We start from the raw sequence: 23,341 nt of genomic DNA on the forward strand, positions 1-23,341 counted from the left end.
GGCCCAGACTGGGTGAGAGAAAAGAAACCTCCAGTTAGTGAAGTGCTTAATTCCAAACAGCACAACTCAAAAAACCTGTCCCCAGACAGGCTCATGTTTACAAGAAGTCCAACTATCGGAAGGTGCTGCTTAAGTAGATTTACATTGTAAAATGAGTTAGAATACAATCAGGAGGCGTTTAGTTGGAACTCACTTCCCTGCCTCTATATCCTAGGTGCTGGGATCACAGATGTTCACCACCACTCCCAGCCCTCTTCAATGATCTCTCAAACACATAACACCGCGTCCTTTTTAGACCCAGGACCTGATGGAGAATTACCCGTTATACACGGTATCCGTATGTACCGCAGCGCCCAGTGCTCCTTCCCTGCCCGGTGTGCTTTTCTTCTTCGTAAAACCACTGTCTTAAACAGAACATTGGCCTCCATCTTGTGGGTTTCCTCATGACAAGATTCAGGGGAAACAATTTAGCAGAAGTACCACATGGAGGATGCTGGGCCCTGCTGACTGGGTCACAACGGGTGGCCCACGGGGGCTGAGGGGATGCTGCTTGGTACCGTGACTGGAGTGGGGACAATCACAGATGTTCACCACCACTCCCAGCCCTCTTCAAGGATCTCTCAAACATGTAACACCGCGTCCTTTTTAGACCCAGGACCTGATGGAGAATTACCCGTTATACACGGTATCCGTATGTACCGCAGCGCCCAGTGCTCCTTCCCTGCCCGGTGTGCTTTTCTTCTTCGTAAAACCACTGTCTTAAACAGAACATTGGCCTCCATCTTGTGTGTTTCCTCATGACAAGATTCAGGGGAAACAATTTAGCAGAAGTACCACATGGAGGATGCTGGGCCCTGCTGACTGGGTCACAACGGGTGGCCCACGGGGGCTGAGGGGATGCTGCTTGGTCCCGTGACTGGAGTGGGGACTTCATAATTGCTGCACTGCCAAGGACCAGCCCCTGTGTTGTTAGCTGCTCCTCAGGCTAAGCAGGAAAGCCCGGTTTTTAAGCAACTCTTTTGCCTGACCTGATGAGCACAGCAGGAGGTGCAAAGCTGGACCCTTCTGGCCCTTTTTCCTCCCTGTCTCTCTCTAGCCGTTGGTTTTTAAGCAACCACCGGCAACTCTTTTGCCTGACCTGATGAGCACAGCAGGAGCTGCAAAGCTGGACCCTTCTGGCCCTTTTTCCTCCCTGTCTCTCTCTAGCCGTTCTTTTGTCAACCCCCCTGGACCCACTCCTTTATGTTTTTCTGAGTACTGCAATGAACACATGGATTTTAAAAAACTATATCATAAGAGGCTGCTGTGGATATTCCTGCTGGCGCTCAGAGCACCCTGTGAGGTCCTTTTAGTTAAGACTGCCTGTCCTTTCAGATGGACTCTGGATTTAACACCAATCCCTGCTCTTTGATTCAAGACACCCTTGCCTGCTCTTGGACTTTTCTGCGCACTTTGAAAATGGATACAGGTAATCCCTGTGTAATGAACATGAGAAAACTTAAATGCTTCTGACTAGATTGTCTGCTGAGTCAGCGCTCAGGGAAACCGGAATCGACTTTTCATGGATTTATATCCTCAAATGTCAAGGTATCATATTTGTAGTTTAGAAAGTATTTTTTAAATCATTTCTATTTTCAGAAGTCTGAGGTAGCATAATTCAATTGAGAAAAAGAAACGTTAGCTCTTCCTATGATGACTATCGATCGGCTAGCGGACAGTGAGGGGTGTTCCCTTAAACCCAAGGCAGAGGCTGAGGGAAGCTTGTCAACTCTGAGGAAGCTGCCGAAGAGCGGGGAACATACTGGAAGAGCCCCAGAGACTCACAGGTGCACCTCGCTTCCTCCTGAGCACACTGGAAGCCAGCTACTCCCTATGTCCTCAGGAACTCTTACACCCAGTCTCGTGTCACATACAAGGTGATCTGCATTGTGATGCTCAGACTCAGCCATTCTGAGAACAGCACTGGCCAGAGGCCGTCATGAACACTGTAATTCGTGACAGCACTGTCATGAAACTGAAACGGTTCATTTCCTTATTTTTCAGACCTATAAATATTTTTTGATGACAGAAAATTAAATCATTACCTTCCTACCATGCCACACTTTCCCTGGAGAACCGGAAACATTTCACTTTTGATCTGCTTTAATCTGGTGATTTTACACTTGAGTAGTCTCTTTACAAATGAGTAGAATTAATATTTTTTCTTGATATCAGTACAAAGAATGAAATTATCTGGTACTAATTTTAAGAAAGTCTCTCTCAGGGCTGGAGTGATGGCTCTGCAGTTAAGCTCACTGGCTGTTCTTGTAGAAGACCCAGTTTGAATCTTAGCACCCATATGGCGGTTAACCACATCTGTAATTCCAGTTCCAGGGGATACTACGCCCCCTTCTGTCCTCCTCAGGCATTGCACAACACAGGTGCACTTACATACATGCAGGCAAAACACTCATATACATAAATATAAATAAATTTTTAAAAAGTCTCTCTTTCTCTTGTTTCCTGAGACAGGTTCTCACGTAGACTAGGCTGGCCTCAAACTTTCTACCTAGCCGAGGCTAGCCTTGTACTCCTTGGGTCCTCCTGTCTCCATGCCCGTCCACAGTGCTGGGATTGAAGGCAGGTGCAGTCACACTGACTCAACAAATACCAAGTGTTAACAAGTGTTAACACAGACAGACACTGGGGTAATGACATGCCCACTAATAACAACAAGTTTTTCACCTCTTCCTCTGCCCATTACAAGATGGAGAAAATTCTTAGGTACGTCTCTGTAGGTTAAGCGCAGTGTTACTCCTGATGTCACATCTTAGACGCTGCACCTGCATCTATTTTCATTATTGTGAAAGAATAAACAATGAGGAAAGCCCCACCAAGGGCTACACCCCAGGGATATATTTTCAGCCCACATACTTTGGAAAATCCATTGGCCACTCAAGGCAAGAAAAAGATTCAGGGAAGACTTCCATCTTTCCTCTGGAGCAGATGCAATAGCTTGGTGTGATCAAAAAAAATTAACAGCTGAGTGTGGAGGTACATGCCTATAATCCTAGAACTTAGGAGGCAGAGATAGGAGGATCTCTAAGATGGAGGCCAGTCTGGTCTACATAGTGAGTTCCAGGCCACCTGGGACTACAGGGAGACCCTGTCTCAAAAAAACACAACAACAACAAATTGTCTCTATAAAGACTGCAAACAATAGCTAATGACACTGTCAGTGAAGAAAAAATTAAAGCTTATAGTGATTTAATTCTTTTAAAAAAAAATTGGGGTGGTGAGATGGCTCAGCAGATAGAGGTGCTGTGGCTCAGTCTGATGACCTGAGTTCACGTTCCAGAACCCGCATGGTGGAAGCAGAGAACTGACTCCTAAAAGTTGTTCTCTCACCTAGACACACACACAATGTAAATGTAAGAAAATAAAAATACATCTTAAAAGCTGGAGCCAAATAAACTGGTGGTGGCCAGTGGGAGAAGGCGGGCCTGGTGAGTGGAGGTTCTGGGTGCAGACTTTAGGAACGGACTGGCCCTCGTGAGGTCTGGTGCTTACTGGCGCAGAGCCAAAAGCACATGGCTTAAATCTCAGGGTTCTGAAAACTTTTCTGAGACGAGTCCTCAAGTTCCTTCATTCTACCTCTTTAACCTCAAACAGCAATTTGGGCAAAGCTGGCTCGCCACCTAAACTCTGGGAAACCTGGCCGGTTCTGGAAACCAGCATCTTTGACATGTTCCCCGTGTGTGTTTGTTATGTGTGTGTGTGTAGAGGCCAGGGATCGATGTTGGAAGATTTTCTCTATTGCTTGCCTCCCGCATCTTTTCAAGGCAGAGGCAGGAGCTCTCACCAGACCTAGAGCTCCCTGATTGACCTGGTCAGCCTGGTTAGCTAGCGAGTCCCAGGAATCAGCCTGCCTTCTGTCCCACACACCCCCACCAATGGGGACATAAAGGCACGCAGCTGCACCCGGATCTTTCCATGGGTGCTGGGGATCAAGCACGGGGCCTCATTCTTAAGAGTATAGCAAGTACCTCACCGAGCCGTCTCCCTGGCTCCTCTCAGGCTTATTATTTTAACTTTATATTTCAGATCTCTTCTGATTGGAGTCTCAAAATTATAGATCCATATTTTGAATCATTTACTCTGAACTTTGTTTTCTCTTTTAGACAGGGTCTCACGCTGTAGTACAGGTTAGGCTAGAATGCACTATGTAGCTCAGGCTAGCCCCAAATTCTCACCAGTTTTTCCTTAGCCTTCCAAGTGCTGGGATTACTGATATGCACATTAAGCCTGGCCTGGCTCGTAACTGCAGCTCATCTCTTTCTTCTTTTTCGGTGGGGAGGTTTGAGAAGGGGTCTCATGTAGCCCAGGCAGGCTTTGAACTATGTAGCTGAAGATGACCCTGAACTCCTGATCCTCCTGCCTCCACCTGCCAAGTCCTGGGATTAGAGGTGTGCACCCTCTGGTTTAGGCCAAATGCTCCAGCATCGATTTTGCCTGTGAGCGAATCTGTCCTGAGCAGGGCAACACTGCCTGCCACTTTTTACTGGCTTTCAGTTATTTAAAATGAATTCAAGATTTTCTGAGCAGCTAGAGTGAAAAGCTGGGTAAATTTTTAATCAAACACACTTCCTAGGGCATCGTTAGAGTACACAACATGAGTAGTTTGGTGCACACAGGTAGTTTCTCATTATCCCCCGAAGAATTTATTTACTGAAGGTTTCTATATGAAACAACTGCTCACAGGACTGACTCCTTCACAGTCCTCTGGGGAGGAAAAGATCACATAGTACATGAGCCGCGTTCACTGAGGCTTTGCAACAGCCATAAAAGAGACAATCTGAAAGCCAGGCACGGTGGCCAGACAAAGCCCTGGTTAGAACACAGACAGATGAAGAGCCCGTGGCTAGGTTAGCAGAGCTGGTCTGGGACACGTGTGTAAAGCATGTGTTGACACAGGTGTGGCTAGGTAGCAATTCAGACCCTGTCCACTGAGCCCTGATCCCCAACATCCATTTCCTGATGGACACACAGCTCACCTCATCACTAACAAGTGTTTCTGCCCAAACTACCCATCTTCCCGTTTCCTTCCTTCTCAGGGTTCCTGGTGATCTTAAAATAGACCAACAGTAAGCAGGCGGATCCCCTGATGAACACTGCAAGGCCGTGTGTGAAATGGCTCCTGCCTCCCCTTCTAGCCTCACCAATCTTCTGTCTTTACTCCTGTCACACGAGAAAACGATGGATGTTCTCCACACTCCCATGGCCTCTTTGATCTACTTACCCTCCCTGCTTACTTCTCTTCCACATGCCAATGAACCATCAGTCGCTGCACACCCAGCCTAGTGCTTAGAACCTTCCTGCAGGAAGCCTTCCTTCCTTGACAAGGTCCCTTCTCTGTTACCATAGCAACTGGCATTCTTTGCTCAGAATTCTTTCCCACTATATCTAACTTTCCAGTTTATTAATGAAGCACCACTTCAATCCAAAAATGAGCTTAGGCTCATATAAATTAGACAGCAAGATATTTTTAATGAATAGATGAAGAATCAGAATGTTGAACAGAAGAGACTTCTCCAGGCTCTGGCTGCTTTTTATGGTCAAATGCATTCATTCACCTCTGAGCTATTCAACTGAAAACAAAGGTTCCAGTCAGAGCACAACTGTGTCTAATAGTGCAGAGCTGGGAACGGCCGTGATTCCTCATAAAAGTGACCACAGCACAGTGATGCATTCTATAAGGGTGCGGATTCAGGGGGCCTTTGTGGAGATCAGTGGGATCATCCGAATCCACACTTCAGTCACAGGAGTACCCTAGGGGCTCAAAACCACAGGGACCGGTGAACAGAGTCCAGTCAACAGAGCCCAGACTCTCCAGAGCACCAAGTCCTCCTCTGCCCTGCATCTTTACTGGACTTCAGATCTTCAGTTTAAAAGAGCAAGGAGTGGGGCTGGAGAGACGGCTCAGTGGTTAAGCACACTGGTTGTTCTTGCAGAAGACTGGGGTTCGAATCCCTGCATGCACATGGCAGCTAACACCTGTCCTCAACTCCAGTTCCAGGGGATCCGACAGCCTCTTCTAACCTCTTCAGGCATTCCACGACATGGGTGCACTCATATACATGCAGGCAACACACTCATACACATAAAATAAAACAAACAAACAAAAAGACCAAGGAGCCAGGTATGCTCCAGGCCTCCTACTTAGGATATTAAATATTTAGTGTGTGGTATATGTATAAGCATGTGTGCATGTGTGTGTTGGCCAGAGATCATGCTGGGTGACTCTGCTATTACTCCATGTTATGTTTTCAGACAGGGTCTCTCCCTGAACTCACCGTTTGAGCTCACTAGTGAGAGCTCTGTGAGTCACACCTGGCTTTCTGACACGGGTGCCAGTTATCCGAACTCAGGTGTTCATGCTTGACCCACAAGCATGTCACTCACCTAGTCTTCCCAGCCCTACATGTCTCCTATCCTGCAAGTCTGGAATAAAGCAAGTGACTTACCGTACATGGCATTTGCTCAAACTTTTAAACTGTGACCCATGTATAGACGTCTACATTTGAAGTTAGACCTGAGTGCACACCTGCATGTTTGGAGACATGGTCTTACTATGCAGCCCAGGCGGGCCTTAAACTCATGGCAATCTTCCTGCCTCACCCTCCCAAATGCTGGGATATCAGGCATGAGCCACCACCCTAACACGTTTACACCTTCTGTGTACATGTGTGGTACTGGGGACTGAACTGGAGAATAATAGTGTGGTGCACTACCACAAGCCACATGCTCAGCCCTCTCCCGACTTTTCACGTGGAGACAGGTTCTCATTAAGCTGCCCAGGCCTTGAATTCACTCTGTAGCCTGGGCAGGCTTCGAGCTTGAGACCCATCCGCCTCAGCCATGTTTACACCCTTTTATGCTTCACCTCCACGGTCTTCACAAATCCTGCTCAGGGACATTACGACACAGAAGATGCATTCCAGGAACTTGAGCTGCTCTTGACTTCGTGGCCGTGGCAGGCTCCATCTTTCAGCATCTAGGCAGGTCTCAGAGCAGGAATCACCGGAGCAGCAGCTCCCAGATCTGCTGGAATTAGCATTCTGACAGTGAGCTGCAGTGTAGCAAGCCCAGCGGGAAGCCTCCCTCAACACGTGCTCCATGAACGCAGGAGAAGACCTAGCCTGCATTCTTGACTCAGGGTCTTTTTTGACAGTCCATCACGACCTAGGATTTCACTAGCATTTCTGATTGCTCCCCTTGGCTTTTGTTTGGTTTCATTCTGTTTCTTTGGAGACAGGGTCTGCTGTAGACCAGGCTAGCCTATAATCTCCAAACATCCCTCCTCCATCCCCCAAGTGTTGGGATTACAGGCAGATGTTACCACGCCTGGCTAGTCCAGGCTCTTCTGAGGGCCAGCAGCCACCATTCCAGTCCTTTCCTTTATCCAGCACCTAGGTAACAAGCCCTCCATAAGGACTCTATCCTCTTACTCTTCCTCTTTGGAGAGACGTGCTTCTCACCACAGAGTTCCTTCCTGGCCTCCCAGGACAGGCCCTGCTCAGCTCCCTGTTTCCACCCTGATTCCTTTCAGGACCCAGGCCATGAAACCATGCTGCTCACACTCTGGTTTCTGTTCTACTTTGGTTTCTGATGTTGTGATAAACAGTATGACTTCTACTTTCTAAAGTGTTTCATTCATTATGAAAGGCTATCACGGAATAAAACCGTAAAGAGGAACTAACAATCATGATGTAAACCACAGTCAACATCAGTGTAGCGAATTGTTAGACACTGACCATAGCCTGAATTTGTTAGCCTTGTGAACAGACCCATTCAGCTAAGAACTGCTGGGGCTGTACTTGCCTTACAAGCACAAGGACCTGAGTTCAAGGCCCCAGAACCCATATAAACAGCAGAGCACAGTGGTCTGTGCTTGCACTCTCCAAGCTGGGGAGGTGGAGACCGGTCCCAGAGAGAGACTGTCTCAGAGTACACTGTGGACAGCTGCTGAGAAATGACACTTGAAGTTGACCTCTGGCCTCCACATACATGCACACCTGCACAGATGTGTGTACCCCCGACACAAACATATAGATATGGGGGGTGAGGAAGAGGAGGCACTGCTAAAGTGCTAACGTGGTGGCACGTGCCTCTAATCCCAGCATCTGAAAGGTACAGGCAGAAGGATCAGGAGTTCAAGGCCATCCTTAGCTACATAGAGTTGGAGGCCCAGCCTGGGCTACAGGAGGTCTAACACACACACACACACACACACACACACACACACACACACACACAAACTGCTGGTATCAGAAAATGAGGCAATTCCTTTAAATTATGTCTGATGTCTCGACCCGGTCAAGTAGACATTTACTAAATTCTAGACTGTATTCAAAAGCCTAAAATTATATATTGAATTACGTGGCTGAACTTATTAAGGGGGAATCATTGCTGCCTTATCACTGGAGACAGGATTCACAAAGCTGTATTCTGCATTAACTCAAGCCTGCTCAAATTCTTCTCCAAGGAAACTGCAGTAGATGCCCTTCTATGTGTCCTTTGATTTCAAACTGGTTTGACCTTCATTAAAAGAACCTTAAGGATTCCTCACAATTAGAGAGCTGACGGTGCTGCACAGGGGGCACTGGCTTCCCACCCACTGGGCACGGGTACCTAAACCCCAACCTTCTGTGGGTTTTCAAAGGTCCTGAGAGGAGGTAGCAAATGAGAGATGACTAACCAGCTAGCAGGCACTGCACCCTTCACACCCTGAGCGCCATCCAGAAGACCATGTGTAAATCAGATTCTGATTTCCTCCGACACCCTGTTGTGGGACAGTAACAGTCTGTAGACAGCAAATACAGATTTTAAAGAATTACTTCTATGCATGTGCATGTGTGTGCAGATGCCTAAGGAGGCCAGAAGAGGGTGTCAATCCCCGGAAGCTGGAGTTACAGGTAGTTGTGAGCTGCCCGGCTTGGGTGCTGGGAACTGAATTCAGGTCCTCTGGAAGAGCAACAAGCTCTTAACACTGGGCCATCTCTCCAGCCCTTGTGGACATTAAATATTTTAAGGCGATGCACAGTATGGTGCACAAAAGGTGTGTGGGGGGAATAGTCAGCAGTCCCACAAATAACACATGGAGTGGCACAGTGCTCCAGTAAGCTCCGAGCAGGCAGATCGACCTCGAGCAACTTGGGAGCATTGAGGGAAGTAGAGCTTTGTTTTTGTTTTGTTTTTTTTTTAAAGACAGGGTCTCATGATGCAGACCAGGCTGGCCTCAAACGCACAGATATTTGCCTACCTCTTACCTCCCAAGTGCTGGGACTAAATGAGTCCATCATACCTGGCCTGGAGATAGATATTTGACACGTGTTTACAGTGATGTTTACAAACTGTGAGTTTTCCACATAGTACGTAGCAGTGAGTCTCTGGCTTTCTCTTTCTGTGTCTATTTTGACTGGAGTGAATAGCTATTTTATAAGAATCACTTCAGGCTAATTAAACCAAGGCAAGATTTAATCCTGACTTCAAGAAATACAGCACAGGGGGCTGGAGAGATGGCTCAGCAGTTAGGAGCACTGGCTGCTCTTGTGGAGGACCCGGATTCAGTTCCCAGCACCCACATGATGACTAACAACCATCTGTAACTCCAGTTCAAGGGGATCTGAGGCCATCTTCTGGTCTCCATGGGCACTGCATGCACCCGTGCACTTACATTCAAGCAGGCGAAACACTGAGACGCATAAAATAAAAATCAACTTGGAAAGAAAGAAAGGAAGAGCAGCACAGGAGGACTCCATGTGCTGACGTCACACACGAGCTAGACAGGCCGGCTGCTGTCAGGCTGCGTGGTTAACCTCGAGAAAAGCCGCACAAGCTCCTCAGCTCTTCTCAGTCTCATTCCTCACTTGCTAAGTAGATGATATTAATAAGGCCTAATTATTTATAAGTTATGAGGATTTAACTTGTCACCAGGAACTAAAATCAGTATCTGATATGTCACAAGGATGACAGGTTAAAAAAAAAAAAAAATCACAGGAAGACTTTTTTTTTTTTTTTTTTTTTTTTAAAAAAAAAAAAATGTATAGTATAAAAGAGAAATAAGAAATAAAAAAAAAAAAAAAAACAGAAGGAAGTTTTTTTTTTTTTTTTTTTTTTTTTGGTCTTTTTGAGATAGGGTCTCCCTGTGACTCCAACTGGCCTGGAACTCACTATGTATACCAGGCTGGTCTTAAACTCAGAGATCCACCCACCTCTGCCTCTCAAGTGCTGGGATTAAAAAGGCATTTGAAAGGGCTGGAGAGATGGCTCAACGTTTAAGAACACTGGTTGTTCTTGCAGAAGACCTGGGTTCCAATACCAGCACCCACATGGCAGCTCACAACTGTCAGTAACTCCAGTTCCAGGGGATCCGATGGCCTCTTCTGACCTCCATGGGCATTGCACGACATGGGTGCACTTACCTACATGCAGGCAATACATGCATACACATAAAATAAAAATAATAAATAAAATTTAAAAAATAAAATATTTAAAAAAATAAAGAGGCATGTGCCACCATGCTCAGCTTCATAGGGAGTCTTTTAAAATAATTTGTTTCTGCTCTTGACTTAAAGTGACACCAAGGTCTCTGGTGGCTACGAGACTAGATGGAGGCTGGAAAACCATTACAGGTTAGTCACATAATTCCTATTTCTCCCTCATCCCACCAGTGGCGCTTATTCACCTCTTAAGTTTTTTCTAGTTAAAAGAAAAAGATAATTGAGGCTGGAGAGCTGGCTCAGTGATTAAGAGCTCTGGCTGCTCTTGCAGAGGACCCGGGTTCAGTCCCCAGCACCCACATGGTGACTAATAACAGTCTGTTACTCCAGTTCCAGGGGATCGGACACCCTCTTCTGGCCTCGGTAGGTATTTCATAATATAAGTGCATTTGCATGCATGCAGGTACAACATCATAAACATAAAATAAAAATAAAGAAAAAGATAATTTATCTGTTGGAGACAGTTGCTTTCTTTTTATTTTTAATGGCTCTCTTTCTGACACTGTTTAAGGAACACCAAGCAGGTATGTTGGGCACATCTGCCACACCTGCCATCTCGGCACCTGGGTGGGTGAAGCAAGAGAATTAGGAGTTCAAGGTCAGATAGCTTAGGCTACTTGTGACCCTGTCTCGAAACAACGAACAAAAACAGCTCTATGGTGGCCCACGTCTACAATCCCAGCATCCAGGAGGCTGAGGCAGGAGCATTGCTGTGACTTCAAGGCTGGTCTGGGCTGTTCAGTGAGCTCTAGACCTGCCTGGGCTAAGAGAAAGACTCTGTCTTAATAAACAAACAAACACAGCTGTATGAACTTCATGCTGATTCAGCATTCAGTCACTGCGCAGCAGAGAACAGTTCTGTAGACCCACTCGACCACTTGTACCTTGGTTAGAGTCCACATTTAATAACTGTTGACTACATACTGAATTTCGTTCAGAGGTCAGTGGTGCATGCACTAATGTTTCTGTGATCCAAAAAGTAATCCTTAAATCCAAACTAATGTGTCTAGGCCCAACTTAGGGTCCTAACATCTCCCTGGTCCAACTGTAGTTATTGGCCATTTTCAGAGACTAAAGTTAACCTGAAAATTAGAGATCCAAGGACTGGGCCAGGTGTGGTGGCCCACATCTGTAATCCCAGCATCCAGGAGGCTGAGGCAGGAGGATTGCTGTGAATTTGAGGCCAGCCTGAGCTACAGTGTGAGAACTGGTTGAAAAGGAAGGGGGGGTGTGAAGAAGAGGATGAAATTCAAAGGCAGGGGAATAGAAGTTTCAGAAATTTCTACTATATTTGCTGAAGAAATGCTCAAAAACGGCCTTAGTAAAGCCACGCACAACAACCTGGGCAGAAAGCACCGGGGGCAGTAGACGGACTGTTGGTGGCATGTTGGTCAGTCAGGAAAGTCCAAGGGAATCTGTCTCAGTGCTTTGGGCTCTAAATGGACATCTTAGCCGTTTCCCAAAGAAATGAAACTCAACCATTCTGCAGCTCCACCCAGGGCAGCTGCCTACCAGCGGCTTTCCAGTGAATGTGGGAAAGACCACATGTGTGTGAACCGCACCATGAACTTAGGCATTCTCGGTCACAGCTCTTGTTGGGTTCAAACTTCCCGGCTCATGTAAGATGGAAAAGCCTTCTGAAGAAAGCACACCTGCTTGTTCAGAAAACCATCCCAAGTGCCTCTCCCTCTGAAACATGTGCTACCAGTGTGTTCTGTAACTCCTTCCACAGAGAAACATGTTCCACTGCTTTGAGTATGACAGGTGACAGGGCAGGCTACTTCCAAAGACCAGCCGAATACTCTCGCCTCTTCAAGTCAGTTGTGAGTTGGTAGCAGTGGTTGGCTCGGATGCTTAAATCTCAGTAGAGTGCCTTCAGGGAAGGGTCCCTGCACTGGGGAGCTGTAGAAATCGTGCTTGCTTTGGGTGGCTTACAATCGGTAGTTAGGCTGGGTCTAGACAAAATCATTACTTCAAAAGTCCACCTTGAACACAAAATTGCTTATGTCACGAATAGCCACTTGAACGCTGGCTTTTCCAATGATTCATTGGTATATTAGCCTAATCCACACAATGAATGAAGAACAAATTACTAGAACAAAAGACGCTATTTTCACAACAAAAGTTCTGCTAACCTGAGTGTTCCTCATTGCCGTTAGGTAATGAGCTCTGCCTTGTGAGCCTCTCTCCAATACCCTAGAGCTATGCACAGCATCCAAGGATGGGCAAGTACTCAGCATGGAAGGCACTCAGTGCTCCCCCACCCCCCAAGTCATCTGAGCCAGAGAAAGACCTCTTCTCCACCACTGAGAGTCTGGACCCAGGACACCTGCACTTCCTCCTACCTATGTGCCAGGGCGGCATACTTTTAACGCATGAGAAGCTGCTTCTCATGGACGGTCCCAGCTGGCGCATCCCCAGTTCTGATGAGGGTTTGATTTCAAACAGTAGGACTGAAAAACGGCCATGAACTCTGGGTGGTAGAAAACAGTGCCGGCAGAGGACGCGACTTACCATGCAGGTATCCAGGTCTTCCAAACGCTCCACCTCGGTGAGCTCCTCCACCGTGAGGACTGATCGTTTCACCGGCTTCTCCTCCACCAGCTCCATCTCCAGGGACCCCTGCTTGGGATGGCTTCCACTTTGCTTGCTGAAGTGGTCAGCCTAGGTCAAGAGGGACAGGAGACAAGAGAGGAATCTCTGAAGATGTCTTTCACAAGGTGGTACTGTAGAGAGCTACCTTGCAAGTAAGTCAAGGACAATTCATATTATTTATTTAGTTAAGTAGTTGATTGAGTGCTTTTGAGACGGTCCTACTATGTAGCCCTAACTGGCCTGGAACTTGCTTTGTAGACCAGGCTGCTCTGTAACTTTCAAGGATGCCCCTGGGTCAGCCTCTTCTCCTAAGTGCTTGGATTCCAGGTGTGTACCACCAGGCCCAGGTCAATGTCAGTTCTCAACAATGTACAATGGAGTAACCTCTGAAGAACTTTCTTTGAAGGGCAATGTTGTTTAAGTGAGAAATCAAAAACCTCCCCTCTGAAATAAAGACTATGGAGGACAAGCAGGTAAAGATGCTTGCCACCAAGACAGACCATCCGAGTTTGATCCCTGAGATTCACATGGTGGAAAGAAAGAACAGAGTCCTACAACTGTCCTCTGACCTCTGACTGCCACGCACCCACACCACGGCACATATTAACATACACACACACACACATGTATATACATGTATATTGTCTTTTTCAGACAGGATCTCCCTGTAGTCCCAGCTGGCCTGGAACTCACTATAGAGACCAGGCTGGCCTCAATCTCACAGGCAACCATCTGCCTCTGCTTCCTGAGTGCTGGGATTAAAAGCATGTGCCACCACTATTTAAAAATCCATAAATAAGGGGCTGGAGCCATGGCTCAGCAGTTAAGAGCACTAGCTGCTCTTACAGGAAACCTGGGTTTGATTCTCAGTACCCACACGACAGCTGACAACCATCTGTAACTTCAGTTCCAAGGAATCCAACGCCCTCTCATGACCTCCTCAGGCATTACGACATGGGTGCACCTACCTACATGCAGGCATTGCATTCATATACATAAAATAAAATAAATAAAATATTTTTAATTCATAAATAAATGAAGATAATACTTGGCTCCAAATAAAATAAGCAGTTTTCTTCTATAACTAATTGCTTAACAATATCTAACGAAGCAAATAAAATTATTCCAACTTTTGTTATTTTTTTTTTAAAGACTAGAAGGAAAGAAATTGTTTCCGAACCTCCCTTGTTTTCGTGCGTGGAATACCATGTTTATTGAGGTATTTCCACTGTCATGACTTAGGTAAACGTAAAAAGGAAATGCCAAGCTGGGTGGTGGCCACGCCTTTAGTCCCAGCACTCAGGAGGCAGAGGCAGGCAGATCTCTGTGAGTTCCAGGACAGCTGGGGCTACAGGGAGACCCTGTCTCAAAAAGACCAGAAAAAAAAAAAAGAAGAAGAAAAAAGTAAATGGTAAGCAGTGTGAAGAGCTGGGCTGATCAGAGAACGAGAACTTTGGTTCTGAGAGAATGAGAAACAGCTAATCACTTCACACCCGGGCGCTTTGAGAACCTTCCTACAGTTAAGTTAGAGGAAATGAAGCTCATTGAAAATCAGTTAATTTTTCTTTTTTATAACCCAAACCTGCAAAGAAACACAAAAGTAGAGCGGTAGTTCATCTTCGTCATCAGCTTCACCAGATCTAGAATTCCAGGAGACACACCTCCGGGCCTATCCATGAGGGTGTTTCCAGACAGGTTTAACTGAGGAGGGATACTTACCACCCTGAAGGCAAGTGTCACACTCTCCCTCTGGCTGGGGTCTTCGCAAAGGGAGAAGGGAGAAGGTGTGCTAAACACCAGCATCCACCTCTCCCGCTTCCTGACTGTGAACTCCACGTGACTGGCTGCCTCAAGCTCCAGCCCTCCTGTCCTTCCCACCATGATGGACTGAACCCTCCGACCATGAGCCAAAAACCCTTAAGTTGTTTCTGTCACAGTAAAGAGAAGTAACTAATAAAGTTCGTTCACACAATTCTTTTGCAATTACAAAGAATAAATAAATCAAGACTATGAGTAAATTTGTCAATAAAAGGCAAATGCAAAAAAGCAAAAATTTCAAACTTCTGGTGAAGGTCTCCCAGGTGGAGTCGTGCTGACGCGGCCTCAAGTGTTGGGTAGTAGCCTGTCAGCATCCTGAGACAGCTCCTGGGCCCACAGGAAACCAACACACTTTTCTAAAAGGCATACACCATCAATCCTGCGTGCGCTCATTTTACAGAAGTCTGAACTAGGAACTCTATGCAATGATGTCGCTCTTGACTATGCGGAAAACTAGGCAAGATCAGCATTGCATCTGCATGATGGGGCTGGGAATCTGTTTCCTGTGCATTGCCAGTTTGGCTCTGGGCAATATGCTAATAAAAGACAACACACACAGATTGAGAAAAGTAAAGTGCTTCAACAATGTGATCATGTCAACTGCTCTAGAAGCTTCTCAGCACCTGCTAGTGGTTTTTCTTAACTAATGAATATTCACAGACTGCTAACACTTGTTAGTGGGCCAGCCAGTCCATAGAAGTGTTTGGGAGTTATGCTGTTAGAGATGTGGCAGGCACCAAACTCACACACGAAGGTGGTGGAACAAGAAAGTTCAGGAGTTCAAGGTCATCCATGGCTACATAGTTTGAGGCCAGCCTGGGCTATATGAGACACACTCTGTCACATACACACATGAACACATATAAATAGGAATCATCTGTGCTGACCTAACTGTGGTGGCTCATACCTCTAATCACAGAACTCAGGAGGTCAAGGCAGGAGAACTGTCTTGCGTTCAAGATCAGCCTGGGCTAGAGTGAGATCTTTTCTCAGAAACACAAATAATAATAATCCATTCTGAAATAATTCTATCAGATAAATAAAACGTGCACATTAGGTAAAATAAAAATGCTCATTTTAGACTTTATTCTCAACATCATCTCCTACCAAAACTTTTGACTTTTCTTAAACATACAGAAGATGGGCTAGAGAGATGGTTTAGTGGTTAAGAATACATACTGCTCTTGCAGAGGACCTGGTTTCTGTTTCTAGCACCCATATCAGGAGGCTCACAACCCCAGGAGGGTTCCAGGGGGACTCGAGGCTTCCAGCCTCCCTGTGTACACAGCCCCCCATAATTAGAAATAATAAAATCTTCCAAGAGGGTGGCGCACCCCTTTAATTCCAGCACTCAGGAGGCAGAGGCAGGCAGATCTCTGTGAGATCAAGGTCAGCCTGGTCTACATAGTGAGTTCCAGGCCAGCTGGGACTACAGGGAGACCCTGTCTCAAAAACACCAAATAAATAAACAAAAATTTTTAGGGGCTGGAGAGATGGCTCAGCGGTTGGGAGCACTGACTGCTCTTGCAGAAGACCCGGGTTTGATTCCCAGCACCCACATGGTGGCTATGAACCGTCCTTAACTCCAGTTCCAGGGGAATCCGAAGCTCTCTTCTGACCTCCGTGGCATTGCACGACCCGGGTGCACTCACATACATACAGGCAATACACTCATACACATAAAATATAAATAATAAATAAAATATTAATAAAAAATTTAAAGGCTCTAAAGGCGCTGCTGCAGACATCAGGGCACTCACCAGCTTGCGGTGGCTGAGGGAGAGCGCCTCTAGGATCTCGTCCACAATGCGGTCGGACAGGAATGAGGCCACTGTCAGCTTCACCTCACTATGGACACCAAAGGACAGAGAAGCCTTTAACTTGTGTGAGGGGAAGACTATCACGTACCTGTGAGGCCAGGATGAAGCCACCCAGGACGCCACTGCTGTCTTTGAAAACAGAACAGAAGACCGTGTTAACCACACTGAGGATTCTCCCAAAGAAGTCTCAAACACAGCCATAAATACGCAAGTGACAGGTGTCTATTGCCAATGCCCGCCTGCCTCTGAATTTAAAACTCAAGATTTAACAGTAGAAATGGAAATTGTGGATAAAGACAAACTCAATGGGAACCACGTGTGCCATGTGGCCAGGCACAAGCCACTCACCGACAGAGGAGAGCCGACCTGCGCTGCAGAAAATTAAGGAAGTCCAGTCTGACTACTAAGCCTCAGCTACCACTTCAACATATATAAATCCCACCTGTTTACAAACCTTTTCACCAATCAAATGGTGCTGTGTTAGAGTTTCTGCTTCAACTTAGCATACTGCTAAGGAAAAGATACAAACTCACTGTGTCCTCACTTTTACAAACAGATTACTAAGGTTTTCAGTTTCGGTGCCTCTCACCTGACCGGGGACTACTGCCCAGGCAACAGAAAGAGGCTTGTAGTTTTAAATAATAGACTCAGGCCTTCAGGTTCCCTCCAGATGGCTGCTGCTTTAGTTAACACTTTAGCAATTCACAAGGATTCATCCTCTTTGTAATCTGCTACTGAATCACCCTCCTGGAAAGCACATGTGTACAGGTGCCCAAGACTCAGGGAAAATGTTAGGGAGCCAGTCATATACCTACATTCCATGGTTGTCTTATGAGCTTAGCCTGCTTTTGAAGTCAACAACTTTTATGTTTTCAGAACAGATAAATGAGTTTTCAGAATAAATTTACTTTTCCCTAAAGCTGAGGTTGAATTTGTGCAACAGGAAAATCTCCCTAAGTTTACTGTGGTACTTTGTATTGAGACCTCTCTGCTCAGAAAGATTATTCTGGTGGGGCACAAGGAAGGAGCATTAACTCTGAGGTCCACAGTAAACCTAGCCAGGGCCAGGACAGTTCTTTCAGGAAACAAGACCAACATTCAATGTGTCTAATATTTAATTATCTAATACTTTAAGCTGAAGGTGATGCTCACACTTGTAACCCCAGAAGACAGGAGGCTGAGAGAGGAGGACTGCCATAAGTCTGAGGCTGGCCTAGATTACAAAGAGAACCTGCCAAAAAATGTAATAGCAATAATAATCATAATAACGTCACACCGGTGGTATCCGGGTGAGATTGAGGTGTGGAACACTGTGTCACGTCTGGAACTTCCAAGGGATGCTACAAGCTCATTGCAAGAAGTACTTCCTGATTCTTCTAAAATTTTTATTATTTATTTATTTGTATTTTATGTGTATGAGTGTAATGTTTGCATATATGTAAGTGCACCCATGTCATGCAATGCCCATGGAAGTCAGAAGAGGATGTTGGATCCCCTGGAACTGCAGTTACAAATAGCTGTTAGCCACCACGTGGGTGCTGGGAATCAAAACCCAGGCCTCTGGAAGAGCAGCCAGTGCTCTTAACCACTGAGGCCTCTCTCCACCCCTAGGGTCATGCCTGAGATTATGACTCCTCCTACTGAAGGGAGGAGGCTCTGTGGTTGCCTCTCTCTCCCTCCCTCTCTCTGCAGGCAGGAGGAGAGGTTTATCAGCTTCAAGGTATAGCATCAAAGGAAGACTCTTAAAAATGGAATTGCTGTTAGATTTCTCAGGTTGCTCTGACCTTGTTGCTGGGTGATCTACTTCTTCAGTGATGGCCTTTCAGAGGGCTCAAGTCACTGCGCCTGCATGTGCCTGCATGGTTAAGACCATGCCTGTGTCATCAGTTCACCCATGTGTGTTGTCGGTGCTCTGCTTAATGCATTATAAAAACCCAAGAAATGAGTCCATGGATGTAAAACTCATTCATCAGTGTAGAAGGCTCTCGACTCCTATGCAACATTCCAAGTTTCTCACTTTAAAGAAAAGTGACCACATTAGACAGAATTTGACAACCCAACCCAGAAGGCGGCTGAGTTGGGAAGAGGGATGGGATTAACCAGGAGAGTAAATGGGGGTGGGTGAGTAGGACCAAAATATGTTATATACATACGTGAAAATGATGCAAGGAAAGCCACTATTATGTACAATTCACGTGTGATAATCAAGAAACATTAAAAATAGGTGTAAAAAACCTGACATTCCAGTAAAGACCTGTGTGCGTTCTACTAAGGACCAAAACCATCTCCATGAAATACAGTTTTCATCCTAATATTGAAAGGAGATACTTAATATTTATAAATTTTATGTTTTAAATATTTATTCTTGAAGTATGGCAACATCAAATTACTTTCAAAACAAAATCTGAAGCATCAGAGAACAGAAATGTTAGCATCACGGAAGGAGTCAGGGTTGGAATTGATAATACTGCCGATCATTGGGGTCCTTCATAGTTAAAATCTTTTTTTTTTTCTGCTAATTTCTCAGATCTTTCCAACTGCCTTTTAGACTTCAGCCCAGTGGATCCCAGGAGTTTTATTAAACTAACAAAACCCCAGAGCTGAATCTCAAACCTCAGGTGGCCCAGTCCCGCAGGTTTCCTGAGTCCTGGTTCACAGCGCGGCTGCACAGATGGGGCCTTTGATACAGAGGGACTGCTGTGCTTCCCTCCATGGCTGTGCCTTAGCGCCCGTCCCTACTCTCCAACAGATGCTAGTTTTCTTTCTACATCTGATTATTTTTATCAATATTCAGACATAGGTAAAGGGGAAATTAAAACTGTTTGAGACTTGGCTTCCAGCCAGCTCCCCAGCTAGGAAGCAGAGGGTGACTGAGCTGAGTTACAGAGCAGCTCTGGTGGGACCAAGGGCCTCTGCCTGGAAAGCAGAGATGTTTGGGATCCCATCTTCTAAATATTAAGCCTTGTCAGTTTCAGGCTTTCCCAGATGTCTATATAAAGACCTCAAAGTACATGCACAGTGTCACAGGCCCACCATCCCAACCCAGAACAAAAACAGTGGTAGCAGACAGGAAACTGACATTCCCAAGGTATGAGGCAGGAGGATTGCTGTGAGTTTGAAGCTAGCCTGGGCTTCAGAGTTCCAGAACAGCGCGGGCTGGAGATTGAGACCACCCCCCCGCCCCCCCCAAATCAAAACAACAATAACAAATGAAGGAAAGAAGGGGAAAAGGGTTAGGGTGAGGGAAGAATTGTCCTCAGTCTTTAAGCAAGTGACGTAGAAAAGTGAAGTCAAAACCCAAGAAGCACAAACTAGGGCATAATCACGTGACCCCCCATACAAACCCTTAAATAGGAGCTGCAAACACCATGCTCTCAGGCAGTGCAGCCCCAACTCTCACCCATGTGTAGGGAACCTATGCGTTATGCGTAGCTTGTTTACATACAGTCTCTCTGCCCATTGGACATGCCTCCACACATTTCCACGTGGAGAGAGCCACCCACACCAACCTGCCTGGCAAGCCCCACCGTGTCCCACATACTGTGGCTCCTCTTGTGGCCTAGTAACGCTGTGGACCTACCTAATTTTGTTAATGATGTCAATTCCAGACTGCTCCAACAGGACATTTTTAACAAAGGTACGCGGGACAGAAATCTTTTCAGTGCTGGCGTGGATCAAGTCTTGTCGGAGGTGAGCTTTTTTCATCACGTTGGGGCAGAGGTTCTCAGCAACATCGACCATGGATTCTAGCAAGCCCTGCAAGGCAGAGAGGAAGAAGATAATGACACAGTTCTAGAGGTGTCACCAGAAACCTGGGAGGTGGTTATGGGTGAGAGACAGTAGGCCCTAGCACAGCAGGATCATAAAAGAGCCCTGGGGCACAACCAAGGATTCTAGACTGGCCTGGGACATTTATAACTGTGGGCCATTGTTGAGCTCAGAGATTCTTTAGATCAGACACTTGGCACAGCCTGTGGGCATCACACTGGCACCTGAGGTGTGCTGAGCCTGTTAATCTGAATTTAACACAAAGCCATGAACGAAGCAGTTGAAAATGCAAATACCAACCTTTACATACCAAGTTCCCACAGCAGGCTGCACTCTCAGACTGTACGCAAGCTAGAAAATAAACTTACAAACTCTGAAACTAGAAATACATAAAATATACACCAGATTTGAATGCTTGTGAGACTTCTCAAATAGACTCTCTAAAGTGTGATGAGCCGTTCAATAGTTCTAGCAAAACACAAGAGCAGAAGAGAAAAATAGAGAAACGTCTGCCAACTTTACGCTCTTAAAAAGAGCTTTCCTGTTAGGTAAAACAGTGATTATGAGACGAGCAATAAGCAGCAAGAATAAAAACAGAGGGAAATATTGACAGAGCACGTTATGAGCAACTGCAATACAAGACGCGTGTAAACAGCCTACGGCAACCTGAGAAGCCTTCCCCGCGTTGCAGCCTTCCAACGTCCAGGAGGATGGTGGAGCGGCTGCCCATGGGATCCTGGCTTCACAAGTGATGGGTGCAAGCTAAGGGCTGTTAATTTGCCTGAGGCAGGGGATGGAGCAGGGGAAAGTCCACTGGTGCTGTGTCAGAGTCACACTTGAAACCTAGCTGAGTGACACTGGGTAAAACTGCACTCTCTCCATTTACTTTCTTTGCATAAAAAACTATAGTTTTAAAAAGCTCACTTTACAGGATGACTGAGGATTAAATGATATTACATACAGGACATGCTCTGGAGAGGGTCTGGCACAGAATGAAGGCTCAGTACAACACAGATACGATTATTAATCTCACCGCTGAACAGTAAGAAGCCAGTTTTGGAAAGCTGCCAGGCTGGGATCCTGACTGTTCAGGGTGAGCAGGGACCTACTCACTGCAGCTACTGAAAGACCACCTCAGGGCTCTGTGTGCCCACACACCCACCTGAAAAGCATGATTCTGCCAATAAAATCTCGATACGCTAGAGCACAAGCAACAGACAGGAGGCCGTTCATAAGAAAGAAGATGTAAAACCCAGGGGAGAACAACAGGCAGCCCCTTCAGAAAGTTCGAGACACCTTTCTTTTACATCCTCTATCCCTACTGTAACTCTGGTTAAACAAACCCTGAATAAATACATTATTCCAAGAATATCCCAATACCACCAACCTGCAAAGGACAGAAACAAGTTGGCTTAAGACTAATTACTTTCCTTCCAGGAATGAATAAATACATTTTCTTCCAGACCAAGCAGCCGGCACTCTTGAGCAAGCCTTGGGTTTGCATACCCATTGTCATTATAATGTTTATCAGCATGGGAGTCTTTAGGAAGGTCTGTGTGTTAATTCTGTCAACTTGACTGTGATTATTATTGTTAATCAATGTGGGAAAACCTGGCCTGATCACTGGTGGTACCATTTCATGGGCTGGGTTTTGAACTGTGTGTGAGAAGAAAGCTGGCTGAGCACAGGGCCCACGCCAGGCAGTGAGCCAGGGTCCACGTAAGCCAGGGTCCACATAAGGCAGGGTCCGTGTGAGCCAGGGGCCATGCGAGCCAGGGGCCATGCATTTACGCTGTTTCTGATCATGTGTGATACTTTAAGCTCCTGTCTTGACTTCCCACAATAACTGTAACCTGGAACTGTAAGTCAAATCAACTGTTTCCTCCTGTCTGCGGTCCCCCACAGTGTGACAGCTTAGAATGAACTCAACCCACAGGGTCGGCTTCCAGGGTAAGCACAGCCATGAAGAGTCTGCGGTAATGTTCAGACAGAAGCAGTCAGGCACAGCCTTTTAGATCTCAGCACTCAGCATCTGTTTCCAAAATGTCTTTTGCTTTAGCACTTTAAGAAGAGATGCCCAGCATGGGCCCTATAAAAAGGAATTTCAGCCTGTCTTGAACTCACCAAATGTCTTTCTGTTAGTTCCTTACCAACACCCATAACCCAAACACGGAGCAAGGGCGTAACACACTTTATACTCTGCAAAGTGTCCTCATCATGGAGCTTTTTGGCCCATACGACACTTTGTAAGTGAAAATAGATTTGGACAGCGCCACCTCATAAATGAGACGGGATCAGAGAGCGAAGACTCTCAAACCCACTCAGTGGTCGCTGGAATTGGTGAGGTAGGGACTCGGGTCTTCCGTTCTTCCTCTGGTAATCCCTTCTGACATCCCAGTCTGGTGTCCAAGGATTCACTCCTTTCCAGACTTCTGCTTCGTGGCCTACAATTTTATTACCCTGTTCTCTGAACGAAGGAGACCTAAAGCAGCCAGGTCTCACTCTGTAGCCCAGGCTGCCCACAAACTCACAGCAATCCTCCTACCCTGACTCTTGAGTCCTGGCTTCATGCCCAACAGATCATGAATTTTTGTGACATCTAATTCCCAAGCCATGTATAACAAACACTTGAAATGTGCCCAGTACACCTGAGAAACTAAATTTTAGACTTCACTAAATTTTAATTAGCTTAAATTTCAATGACCACACAGAAGTGGCAGACCCTGCACAGAGCAGTGTGCTGTGGGTCTAATGCTGGACCCATTCTTCAGAGTGGAGTGGGGATGGGGTGAGGGTGGG

At 46.1% G+C, this 23,341-nt stretch overlaps 1 protein-coding gene across 3 annotated transcripts in view; it reads right to left on the reverse strand.

Moving 5' to 3' along the window:
• Nucleotides 1-23,341, reverse strand: part of Carmil1 (capping protein regulator and myosin 1 linker 1) — a 295,091-nt gene that overhangs the window by 40,856 nt on the left and 230,894 nt on the right. For all 3 annotated transcript variants that reach the window (XM_029563000.1, XM_008831899.3, XM_008831900.3), the window contains 3 exons: nt 20,355-20,530; nt 16,715-16,802; nt 13,056-13,205 (listed from right to left, as the gene is read on the reverse strand). In XM_029563000.1, coding sequence (XP_029418860.1) covers nt 13,056-13,205; nt 16,715-16,802; nt 20,355-20,530 — 414 coding nt within the window. The remainder of the gene's footprint in view (nt 1-13,055; nt 13,206-16,714; nt 16,803-20,354; nt 20,531-23,341) is intronic.

Source organism: Nannospalax galili, unplaced genomic scaffold (assembly GCF_000622305.1).
Source record: "Nannospalax galili isolate Female #2095 unplaced genomic scaffold, S.galili_v1.0 scaffold456, whole genome shotgun sequence".
NCBI lineage: Eukaryota > Metazoa > Chordata > Mammalia > Rodentia > Spalacidae > Nannospalax > Nannospalax galili.